Genomic DNA, 12,375 nt, shown 5'->3' with positions numbered 1-12,375 from the left:
TTATAAAAACGCAGCATTTCAAATTTCGTCTTCCAGATTCCTGGGGAATATCTTCTGGACTTCAAAACAATCTGTGTTCTCGCACTGAATCCGCATATACAACTTCCCGTGCACAAAGAAGCAATAACCTTGTAAGCATAAAATAACAAGTTAACTTTTTTTTAAGTTTATCAATATATACCATAGAGAGGTAGAGGTTAGTAAATGTTCATTATTGTAGAAGATTTAGGGTGAGGAAACAACCTTTCGCCACAAAATATCCTGCACATTATATCTCTAGCCACACAGCAAATTTTCTGTATGATTATCCAAGTAGAAACTATGTGTGGCTAGAAACTATGGCTGGCCTTCCAACTTGTACCGATTGCCTTTGAAAGATAAATGTGATAACTGAAACATCCAGTGTTTTGTGTCTTTATACGGCATATGGTTTTTGTCTGATGCCTTACAAGCTATTGTCATGTTATATTCTGTTATGCTTATGTTATACTTCATTTTAATATATTAAGTGTGGTATGTATGTGTGTATATATAGATCCATGACTAAGGACTCCTGTAGCGTCCGAAACGCAATGGACAATCTTGATCATATCTATGTTTTTAGATGCTGACTTTAAAGGAAGAATTTTAACAAACATAATGCCTTGGTGGATTTGAGCTGGACAGCGTTCTAATCAAGTGTATGTGTGTGTGTGTGTCTGCAGATTTTTTTTTTTATATTTCAACATCATGCCTGTGTATATATTTCAATCTTAATTCCTGCCGTTTATAAAAACTTATTTTTTTTCTGTAGACAACCTCTATCAATCAGTCTCTACTAATTCCTGGTCACCCACCTAGTACAACAAATGAACGTGGATTCTTCTCCCCTCCAACTTTAAGCACTGGATTGTCTGTTGGTAAGAATGTGAATTCTTAAGTAAAAATATAGGGGTATTTATCATACTACCTACCTCCAGCAAGTGACTTTTAGGGGAAATGCAAATAAGTTGTATAAATTCATGGAGTTATTGACTTAACCCCTTAAGGACGCAGGGTTTTTTGGGTCATTTCTCGCTCTCCACCTTCAAAAATCCATAACTTTTTAAAATTTTCCGTGTACAGAGCTGTGTGAGGGCTTATTTTGTGTGTAACAAATTTTACTTTTCCGTGATGTTATTTATTATTCCATGCCGTGTACTGGGAAGCAGGAAAAAAATTCCAAATGTGGAAAAATTGAAAATAAAACGCATATGCGTGACGTTCTTGTGGGCTCAGTTTTTACGACATTCACTGTGCTTTCCAAATAACACCTCTGCTTTGTTTCGTTTTGGTACGATCATGGTGATACCAAATTTATATAGGTTTTATTGCGTTTTAATCATTTTTTCAAAAATTAAACAAATGTGTACAAAAAAGAAAAAAAAAATTTAGACCCTAAAAACTTTTTCATACTTTGGTTTACGGAGCTGTGTGATGTGTCATTTTTTGTAAAATGAGCCTACGTTTTCATTGCTCCCATTTTGAGGACTGTGCAACATTTTTATCACTTTTTATTACATATTAATGTCATGTAAAATGGTGTAAAACTCGCGTTCCGGACATTTTGGCGCCATTTCCTGTTATGGAGGTCACCACTGGCAATAACAGTTTTTATATTTTGATAGATCGGGCATTTTGAGACTCGGCGATACCTAAGGTGTTTGAATTTTACTGTTTTATTATGTTTTATTTTAGTTCTATTTTATTAATTTTTCTTTTTTTTTTTTTTTTCCCCTCCCCCCCCCCCCCACTATTTCGAAGACTCTCTAGGGTACATTAACCCTAGACAGTCTGATCATTCCTACTGTATACTGCAATACTACTGTGTTGCAGTATATGGTGCTTTTGCAAAGGAATCATTACAATGAGCCACTGGCTCATTGTAACGAATCTGCAGAAACCATGCAGCCTCGGGTCTGACGAAGACCCGAGGCTGTCATGGTAACCAATGGCCGCCCCTCTCTAAATCCCCCCCCCCTCCCCCAACCAATGACTTCGGGGGAGCAACGATCTCAAGAAAGATGGCCCATGTGAGGCCATGTTAACAAGAGGTTAACCCCCCCGCGATCAGTGCAAGCACCGACCGTGGGTGATAGCGATGGGTCATTTCTGCAATATGCAGCTAAGCCCATCTCTGTATGAAGAGAGCTCAGCCTGAATGACCTCTGCTACAGATCACCGGAAAAAGGCACTGGGAAGTAATAACTGCTCTTATGTTTGAACTGCTAGAGTGATCAGGGAAAAAAGGGCTGAGGAGTCAGAGTTGGAAGTTTGGGGCTTTTATGTAAACTGATATTTCATAGAGTTTTGCTCTTAGTACTAGCAAGACTCATTTCTTGATCTATTAGACTGAAAAGCAGATGTAATAGGAAGGAAAGGATGAGTAAGAGAGAGGAGAAAGAAATGCTTTGGGGGGATTCATCAAACGCTGGTGCACAATGCTCGATGTTCTTCCGCCCCATTGGATGGCCGAATATGCCAAGAGGCTCTGGTCCTTTATAATATCGGGCACTGGAACATGCCTCTGGACAATTCTATGGCGGGTCCTTCTTGGCACAAAGGTGGCATAAGTGAGGAAATAGTCACAATTCCCGTCTATGCACCAGGAATTGCGACTTTACTTTTTTTTTTTTTAAATCAAATCTTTTTATTTGAGATCCCCCCCCCCCTCATATACCCCAAAAATGACAAACAGAGAAAATATCTGCCACAGGAAGTAAACCTGGACATTGCTGCAGATGTGTTAAAATGCAGAAAATGATACTGCACTCTGGAAATCTTGCATTATTCTAGCTGTGCTATACAAGTACAATCCCTACAACCCCCCCTTCAAAAACCCTTCCAGACCGTCCAGTCCTAATTCAGCTACAGCGTGTGTACCTTCCACCTTCTTATTTCGCCAAAGATGGCTGATATTCTAGACTTGCTCTAATTCTAACCAGGGCAGCAGAAGGCAAACTGGGAGTATCAAACCATCTTCCCCATATATCTTTTCAAATTTGGGAATACAATTCCTCTTTACATATGTACTGTATTATAACCGCATTCACGCTCTCTATAAACTCCATTTTTTACGGAGGCCGGGGCCTTATTCAGTGAGAAGCTATGACCTTTCTGGCTTGATACAGAGATTGCTGTATTGCAACATTAGTTTGCTCTGTCAGATTGTAGCACTCCCAACAGGCACGCTGGAGTCACCTCAACAGTAATTGAATAAACTGTATGTATTATATTTGGGATAGACTTCCATAGGGTTTCTAGTTCCCTGCATTCCCACATCATATGGAGTATTCCTGCCGCCTCAGTCCCACACCTCGGACACTCAGAGTTGGGTCTTACACCTATTTGATAGCGCAAATGGGGGGGACTTATGTGCTCTGTGCAGAAGTAGCAAAGGAGACATCCTGCGCGCTTCACTAGGGGAAAGGATTGGTAACAGCTCTAGGGCTGCGGTCCTTTGTTCCTCTATAATAGGTCCCACATCTCTATTCCATTTAGAATGACTTTTCAGCAGGGTATCTTTGGTGGAATTTGCTCTTAGAATTCTATTCAACGCTCCACTGGAGCCCACCTTGAAAGATTCCTCCCTGACTAGCACCATTTTGATAAGGTTACCCTTCCTGATTGGGGACAGTGGGAGTTTGTACCATACTTTAATTTTTGTTGCAAATTTAGATAACAACGGCTCTAAGTTGGATTTGATGTTGACGGTAACAAAGCGACTTTTCCCAGTTAATTGTAAAACCAGAGTATGTACCAAATTATTGTATAATTGACATTCCCTTTGAAAGAGACTTATTTGTGTCGCCCATGTATATCAACATGTCATCTGTGTACAGAGACACTTGTTCTTCCACCCTCTATGGGATTCCTAAAATCTCAGCAGATGCCCTTTTAATGACTGCCAGAAGTTCTATAGCTATTGCGAATAAATAGGGGGATAGGGGACACCCCTGTCTATTACCCCTTTTCAGTGCAAACTCATCTGATACACACCTATTTGTGACTTTACTTTTTTTTTTTTTTTTTTTTGCAGGGTTATCTCGTGGACCTAGTCCTGTTGTTATTGGATCTCAGGAGTGTCTTCCTGTGGCTGCTGCCTTTACAGAATATGTGCATGCTGTTTTTGAAGAAGGGGGACTAGAGGGGTGAGTTTTCACTTTTGCAATAGAAACATTTTGTATTTTTGTGTCCGATAAGTTTTTACTGTAGATCAGTCCAAATTCTATTATTCGGCAACCTTTTATCACTTGTGTTTATCACATTTCTGAACGTATTCTGTGTTTGCTTCCAATCATGAAGTTATTTAATGTCCACATCTTCTGTTCTGCAGCTTAGGGGTACGGATCTCAGGAGAACTGACAATGTCCTTTCCAGGAGGCATACTTCGAGTGTTTGGTGGCCCAACTCCACCTCCTGTATTAAGCTTTCGGCTGATCCATACATCTGATGTTGAACATTTCATTCCAAACCCAGACCTTCTTTATAGGTAAGGAGAAGAGCGCATGTAATTTGAATGGGTTGCTGACCTCTTCTTAATCTAAGCAAAGAGATGCACTGCAATATATGCAAATCCGTTTCTATTGCAGTTGATTTTAAAAAATGTAGTGCTTCTGTCCATCCAAGCAACTGTGCCATGGCAGTTGGCAGCTTCAAAAATATAAAACCTTTTTTGATTTAAAAAAAAAAACACGTTTTTTTTTAAGCACAGGCTGGTCGCTAAGGGATCTTTTTTGCAGTTTCGGTAGGGTATTCGATATCCTTCCAAGAATTTCCTATTTTATGTTACAACTCACTCTTTTCCCATGAAACGCCTTAGGCTTTATAGTACTTAAACCATGCTATTGCTATCATATTTAAAATGAGAATTGCGTCTTTCAAAACATGTCACGTTTGGGGTTCTGCAAGCTAGAGAAACGGAGATGCTGAAAGTTTAATGTTTTTTACACCAAATTTTTTTTATAAACCATACCACCAACTTAAATTTATTAAACCAATGCCTTGTATAAATCAAATGTGGTATTTATTGCACAACTTTTACATACACTCAGTGTATACTTCCGTAAAGCTCTCAATGTTTACGCAGACCATACCCATTGACAAATACTGGCAGTCGGAGGTATAGTTGTTGCCTCCATATGCTCAGTATACAACTTGTCCTGTGAAAAAGGCAGGATGGAAAGATGTAGCAAGCTGTCTTTCCATCCTTCTCCCTTCTGCTATAATGGAATTCTATGGCGACCAGATGCAACGTCCTCCAGCCTCGGCAAATTTGAGGAAATCCCATACAGTGTCCCAGCTTATAGCAAAGTAACAAAATGTGAACCTAGACTGTTGTCCAATACATGGATTTTGCCATGAATTTGTAACCCTTGTATCTCTTATATATTGCAACGTGGTTCACATCTGCATTGAAGGTCTGGTTGGGACATGTACTACTTTTTGTCACATTTGTATAATAGAATATCACATCATAAAGTGCTCTTTTTTCAGTTAATAATCCTTCAACGTCGCTTTTGGTAGTGTTGGAGAGGGGAGTGCTTGTGATCTGTCTCTTATTACTGTTCCCAAAAATCACTATAAACCATCGTCCATTTTTTTCCTTCAGTAATCCCCCCCCCCCCAATGTCCGTTTTCCCCTCCCCCACAACTGCACTGTTTAAGTGTGATTTGATAGTATCTTACACAGTCTGGGATGGTTGGTGAATTGGAAGAAATCCTCCCTTACGCCTTCCAGAGTAAAAATATTCCTATGGATTCAGCTAGATTCCAGGAACCAAAGATCCTTTCTTCCCCCCTGAAAGAATTCAGAAATTAACAGCTTCAGTAAAGCACTTATGCAAGAAGAGTTCTCCTTCAATAAGAGAAATAATAAAGGTTTTGGGTCTCCTCACAGCAGCTATACCAGCAGTGCCTGGAACGGAGATGAGGCCCGCTTAGATCAAAAGATTCCTCTTTCGCAGGAGATATTGAGTTCCTTGGAATGGTGAATGAAAGAGGAAACCATTAAAGGGGGAAGATCATGGAAAGAGGAGAGACCAAATCCAAACTTGTGAAAAAGGAGCTCCTTCCCTTCTCAGCCCTGCTGTGTGCCCAGCCTGTTGATTATTGCCACATATAGGGTATTGCCGTCTTTGGACAAACAACCAAGGATTTTTGGGGTGTTTGGCTAAAGTGGCATGAGTTGGGCAAAATATATTTGGCACCAAAATGGCATATTTGAGGTGAGGAAAAATGCAGTTTTTACTCTGCACCATTTACTTTGTATTAGATTTTGGCCAACATGTTGGGGGTTAAAATGCTCACTACAGCCCTAGATAAATTTATTCCCAATCCATATTTGTTTGATTCCTGAGAGAATTAAAGGGTTAACAGACTTCCCAAATGTTCATTTTAATAGTTTGAGATGTTAAGTTCATAAATTGGTCACCAAAAACTTAGCTACTAAAACTATAAACCTTCTAACATCCATTAAAAAAGGAAACTTAAAACAAATTATGGAAATAACAAGACAAATGACAAAAGGTTTCTACAAAAAAAGTGTTATCACTTTTTGTCCAAATAAGTAGAACCTTTGAAAATTGTAATTTCTTTTTTAAATTTTTTTCTACTTTATTGCATTTTAAATACCCAAATATTAACTGATTAGCAAAATTCTAATACTAACTTAAACTACAATGTCTCACGAGGGTGGGGGGAAACTGCTCCTTTCCAAAAGGCAACTGCCTAGTCACACAGCAGATGCTAATGAAAGGTACAATATAACATATCTGTTTTTCTGTAAAACCAATTTTGTATACAAAAACACTTTGGCAGTGTATGTACTATGCTTTGTGGGGACTGGGGGAGTGCTAAAAATGGGTCTCCTGGTGACAGGTTCCCTTTAAGTGGTTAATATTTTATCAAAATACTGCAATGCAGTTGTATGCAGATCCCTTCAAATACCCTAGGGGGAAATTTAAAAAAAACAAACTCTTTCCTTAGAATTAGATTATAATAAACAATTTAACATATCATAAACACGTTTAATATCCTTGCATCCCAAAATTCCAGGTATATCAAAATATACAATTATCCCACACAGACAAGTGTCCTAATCGCTACTTCTCTGCTATTTCCGCACCCATAAATATTTGAATGAAAAATAATCTTACAGGTGTCAGCACCTTTTGGAAATTCACTGTTTCGTAATTTTTCTTTTTTTTTTTTTTTTCTTGTTATAAAGCTGTATAAGTTTTGATATCTCTTTTGTCAGTTTGAACGCATTTTTGATTTTGTTTTTTCATCTATTTGTACATTGTTTCTAATTTTAAATTGTACAGTGTTTACAGAGCCACAGGGCTTGTTTTCTGTGCAAACTGGAAATATAAAAGTTATGGCTTTTCAACAGTTTGTTTTTGCATTTCTGTTTTTTTTAATCCCAAAATGTACGATGTCCCATAAAAGGTTTACTATTTTAGCAAATATTACAAAACAAGAACGCTCTAGTAAAACCCTAGAAGCAAAACTCTTTGCTTAAGCCAGAAAAGGTGGAAAGGTAGCATCATATATATTTCTTTAAAGTGTTTACAATATGTGAAATAGAACAACCTTCATGCCATGTCTTAAATACACCAGAAGACTGGCCCTGTTGGAGTGGGGGGTTACAGTAGAAGGTTGGCTGCAAGATTCTTCATTTTAAGGTAGGGAGAATTTAGACCAACATAAAGCAATGTTGTTGAGTGCTTACCCCAGATATGAAATATTCTCCAAAATTGAATTTAATTAAAGTGTGCGTTTTAGCCTTGGGTTAAATGGTTGGGGAGTTCCTGAAATAAGTAAAGTAAGCAAAGGAGCTCCTTCAGCCTATAATGGACGTTACCAAAATATAAGGGCATTGTCCCTAGACTTCGGTTCTCTTCCAGTCTACGGATTCTAGTTAGCAGGATACCCAAATTTTGTATAGATTGCCTGTCAAGGGAATGGACTCTTCCCTAATAGGGTTTATTAGATATCCTATTTTGTTGACCTTTTACTTTAGGTGTTGGAGTTTTTGGTAATTAGAAAACAAATAATAAAATCTATAAACTGTTGGCCCTCAGTATGCTATTTATTTTTGTTTTTGCTGTATTTTATCGCTCTGGTTTTGTAAATCATTAAAGAGGACCTGTCACCAGATATTGATCACCCTAACTAACATTGCCTGCTGATACAAGTCCTCACCATATCACCTAAAATTAGCTGTCATTGAGGCACTTTACCTTAATTACAGGAGGTTTTATGATATGCAAATTAACTTATGTGACTTATATCTGGTATTTGTGACTCTTCTCTGGCAGTAAACCAAGCCCCATTTTTGTGACTGACAGCTCTTCAAATCACTGCTCTGCCTCCTAGTACTTGGGGACCATCTGCTAATATTCAACTACAGACATATAAAGCTCTATGTACAGATGGGAAATATTGTGTCAATTCCTTGTGTTACATTCATGACATGTGACCAGGGTGACATCATCGCAGATCTCTAAGCCTTCTAATGTTAGCAAACTGTACACCATGTATGTGATTACATGAAATCACAGCAGCCTCCATGGAGGATGAGGAGGAGTAAAAGTCCATGGAGGCTGCTGTGACTTCATGTGGTCAGATACATGCATGGGATACACTTTACTATTATTAAGAGGCTAAAAGACCTGAGATTATGTCACTTTGGTCACATGAGATGAACTGTGACCAGTAGGGATACATAGGGCATGGGAATGATTAGATGGGAGGGGCTGGCCGAGCAGGACACGCCCCCTCTGATGCCAGGTAATCTAAGAAAAGGTGATTTATATGGATGTAAGGTAAACAATTTTTAGCTTAAAGGAAACCTACCACTTGTAGTGGCAGGTTTCTGATGGAAATACCGGGCACCAGCTCAGGGTGAGCTGGTGCCGGAGCTTATTTTAGTTAGTGTTTTAAACCGCGGTATCGCGGTTTAAAACACTTTTTAAACTTTATAGCCGGCGCATGGAGGTACGCGCTCGGCGCTTACCATGCGCGCGGCTCTCATTCACTTCCTATGTAGCCGCGCGCACGGTAAGCGCCGAGCGCGTACTTGCCTGCGCCGGCTATAAAGTTTAAAAAGTGTTTTAAACCGCGATACCGCGGTTTAAAACACTAATGAAAATAAGCTCCGGCACCAGCTCACCCTGAGCTGGTGCCCGGTATTTCCATCAGAAACCTGCCACTTCAAGTGGTAGGTTTCCTTTAAAGAAGGGTGTCCGTAAGTGAATAGGGCTCTATAGGAACCTGTCACTGGCTGTAAATGTGCAGATGTGGTGACAGGTTCCTTTAAACACAAATCATAAGAATACAGAATTTTACTCGACACTGAGGACTCTGTTAATAATGGCTTAAACTACTCTCTTTTCTTCACCAGTGACCTGTCTCAGAGTGACCCTAACTGTAAAGACTTCTGGCTAAATATGCAGCGGCTGACCTGTCACCTGCAAAATATGGCAGAACAACACACTGCTCCTTATTACAATATTGTCCTACTGAAGTATCAGGTATTTCCTTCTCAATGATCAGTTTTATTGAAACAAAGTAGGTAAGGGTAAGCAGTGATATTACAGTAGAAATATTGTACATGCAAGGCTCACCAACCCTAATGGAACAAAAAACATAAAGGGGAAGAGTGAAGGGGCGTTTTGGGGGGGGGTGCGCGGCAAGTTGATTGAGATGAGCCAAGTTGAGGTGAACCTTTTATTGACCATATACCAGTTGAACCTCCTTTAGAAAAATCAATGCCAGGTTGCTTTTATGGCTGCAGCTATAGGTCGCTTGTTCAGAAAAAAAAACAAGCAATATAACAAAGGAAAAAAAATCCTCCCATGAGCATTCTCAGAGGTATTGTGCCTTTTAATACAATAAATGAAGTTATGGAGTTGAATCCCTAGGACTGGCAGATGCTGTCAAATGATGGAGTTGAAAAATTAAAAACTTAATTTTAATGTTGAGTTTCTGTCTAGGTCTTTCTTGTATCTTGAGGATTTATCATTGTAAAATTCTGAAATTTGTGTTTTTATTTATTTATTTTTAGGTTTTTAAGCCAGGGACCTCTGCGGCTCCCTTACATCTTTCAGCTTCCTGGAACTGCAGTCCCACATCCACAGAATTTAGCCTGGAGTATAAACATAATCTGTCTTTATGTGACATGCACATTCTTCTTCCCCTTGATGAGCCTTTATCCAACTTGCAGTGTGATCCTACAGCTCGCTGGTAAGAGGTTTTCATTTCTAATTAAAGGAAATGGAAGTAAAATCAAGCATGGAAAAACTCAGGGGCATTGACTCCTCGATCCAGGCACTGGTAATCTTCTTATATTTGGAACCACAGCCTCCTAAAGGAGCCTGAAGGGTTCCTGTGTGTGCTACCAGAGCCCCTCCGTGCTCCAGGATCACAGTCCATTACAATGTACTGAAGTGCTTCTCCCCCCTCCCTCTTCTACTGTGTGCTGAAGCTTCCACTGATGCTGTGGGATTAAATCAGGCAAAAGAAGGGGTGAAGAGCAGAGGGAGAGGGTGAGACAGTGAAACAACATATGGAGCTGCAGCACAGAGGACAGTTTGCATAATTTTACAAGTGAGATTTTAAAGGAAGAAGGCCATGAATAATAAATATACGTAGATTACCATAGTCTTGGTGTCTGCACCTATTAATGGTAGATTTTCTTTGAAGGGGTACTTTTGACCAGCTTTTACACCATTAACTCCTTCACAACCATCTGACTTATATTTACAATGGGAACAAGTTAATGGTGTAAAAGCTGGTGATAAGAGGGCTCACAGTCTTTCCTATTTAGCATCCAATAAAAATTAAAAAGCGATCAAAAGGTTGTACAGTTCTCAAAATTGTATGAACAAGAACGTCATCCTATCCCGGAAACAGTCCCACATTACACAGCTCCATACACTGGCGTATAAAAAAGAGACTGGTGTCAGACTACGGTTATTCATTTTTTTTTTTTTTTTTTTAAGGTATTGAGACATCACTAAACCATATAAATTTGCGATCACTGTTTGTTATTTTCTGGATCCTTGTGGGAGAGATTAAAAAAAAATGTACAAACCTGGTCTTGAAGGGGTTAAACTAACAGTAACCTCAGATAAGGTATGAAATATGTCTTGTAACTCCCCAAAACTGACCTCCAAAGTAATATGCAAATAAGCTGAAAAGAGCCTTGTGTTCGTTAATTCCATTGGATGCAGCTGTTTTTCGTAAATTTTTCGCTCTCTTCCTTCAAACATCCATAACATTTTCATTTTTCTGTGTACAGAGCTATGTGAGGGCTTATTTTCTGTGTAATGTTTACTTCTCAGTGACGTTATTTATTATTCTATGCCGTGTACTGGAAAAAAATTCCAAATGTGAAATTGGCAAAAAAAACCAAACGCATTTGCGTAACTTTCTTGTGGGCTCAGTTTTTTCGACTTTCACTGTGCACTCTAAATGATACTTCTACTTTATTCTTTAGTTCTGTACGATCACGGGAATACCAAATTTATTTAGGTTTTATTGTGTTTTAATACATTTAAAAAAAAAAAAATTAAATGAATGTATGGGGAAAAAAAATTGTTTCGCCATCTTCTGACGCTAATAACTTTTTCATACTTTTGTATACGGAGCTGTGTGAGGTGTCATTTGTTTTGCGAAATGAGTTGCCATTTTTTATTGCTACTATTTTAAGGACAGTGTAACCTTTTTTTTGCGTACTTTTTATGACATTTTTCTATATGGTGTAAAAGGAGTTTTTCAGATATTGGGGCACTATTTTCTGTTAAGGGGTTCACCACCGGTTGGCTCGTGTATAGGGATGTTCTGCAGCGGTTGGCTCGTGTATGGGGATGTTCTGCGGCGGTTGGCTCGTGTATGGGGATGTTCTGCGGCGGTTGGCTCGTGTATGGGGATGTTCTGCAGCGGTTGGCTCGTGTATGGGGATGTTCTGCAGCGGTTGGCGTCTGTATAGGGACAAGCTCGAATGTAAATTATCTATTTTTTATTTTACAGGGAATTACCATTGTTTTGGTCCAGTGGAGGCTTAGTACAGGGGGGAGGAACACTGCTTGCTATACTAATGACTGCTGGAGCTATTGTTCTGTCAGTGACCTTTTAAGCATATTGTACGGCTCTCGCAGAATTATATTTTAAAATATGTGGCGCTTATGGCTCTCTCAGCCAAAAAGGTTCCTGACCCCTGCCCTAGAGCATTGATGGCGGACCTCTGAGAGACTGAGTACCCAAACTGCAAACCAAAGCCAATGTTTCTATCGCAAGGTGCCAACACAGAAATTTAGCCCAATAGTGCCACAATACCACCTTACAATAAGA

At 39.2% G+C, this 12,375-nt stretch overlaps 1 protein-coding gene across 10 annotated transcripts in view; it reads left to right on the top strand.

Moving 5' to 3' along the window:
• The window catches only part of LOC140064026 (F-BAR domain only protein 1-like), a 118,394-nt gene that overhangs the window by 94,512 nt on the left and 11,507 nt on the right, over nt 1-12,375 (top strand). For all 10 annotated transcript variants that reach the window (XM_072110439.1, XM_072110429.1, XM_072110502.1 and 7 more), the window contains 6 exons: nt 37-131; nt 794-899; nt 4,058-4,169; nt 4,355-4,510; nt 9,425-9,554; nt 10,088-10,266. In XM_072110439.1, coding sequence (XP_071966540.1) covers nt 37-131; nt 794-899; nt 4,058-4,169; nt 4,355-4,510; nt 9,425-9,554; nt 10,088-10,266 — 778 coding nt within the window. The remainder of the gene's footprint in view (nt 1-36; nt 132-793; nt 900-4,057; nt 4,170-4,354; nt 4,511-9,424; nt 9,555-10,087; nt 10,267-12,375) is intronic.

This window comes from Engystomops pustulosus, chromosome 1 (assembly GCF_040894005.1).
Source record: "Engystomops pustulosus chromosome 1, aEngPut4.maternal, whole genome shotgun sequence".
In the NCBI taxonomy this organism is placed as follows: domain Eukaryota; kingdom Metazoa; phylum Chordata; class Amphibia; order Anura; family Leptodactylidae; genus Engystomops; species Engystomops pustulosus.
This window is presented reverse-complemented; position numbering and strand designations above follow the sequence as displayed.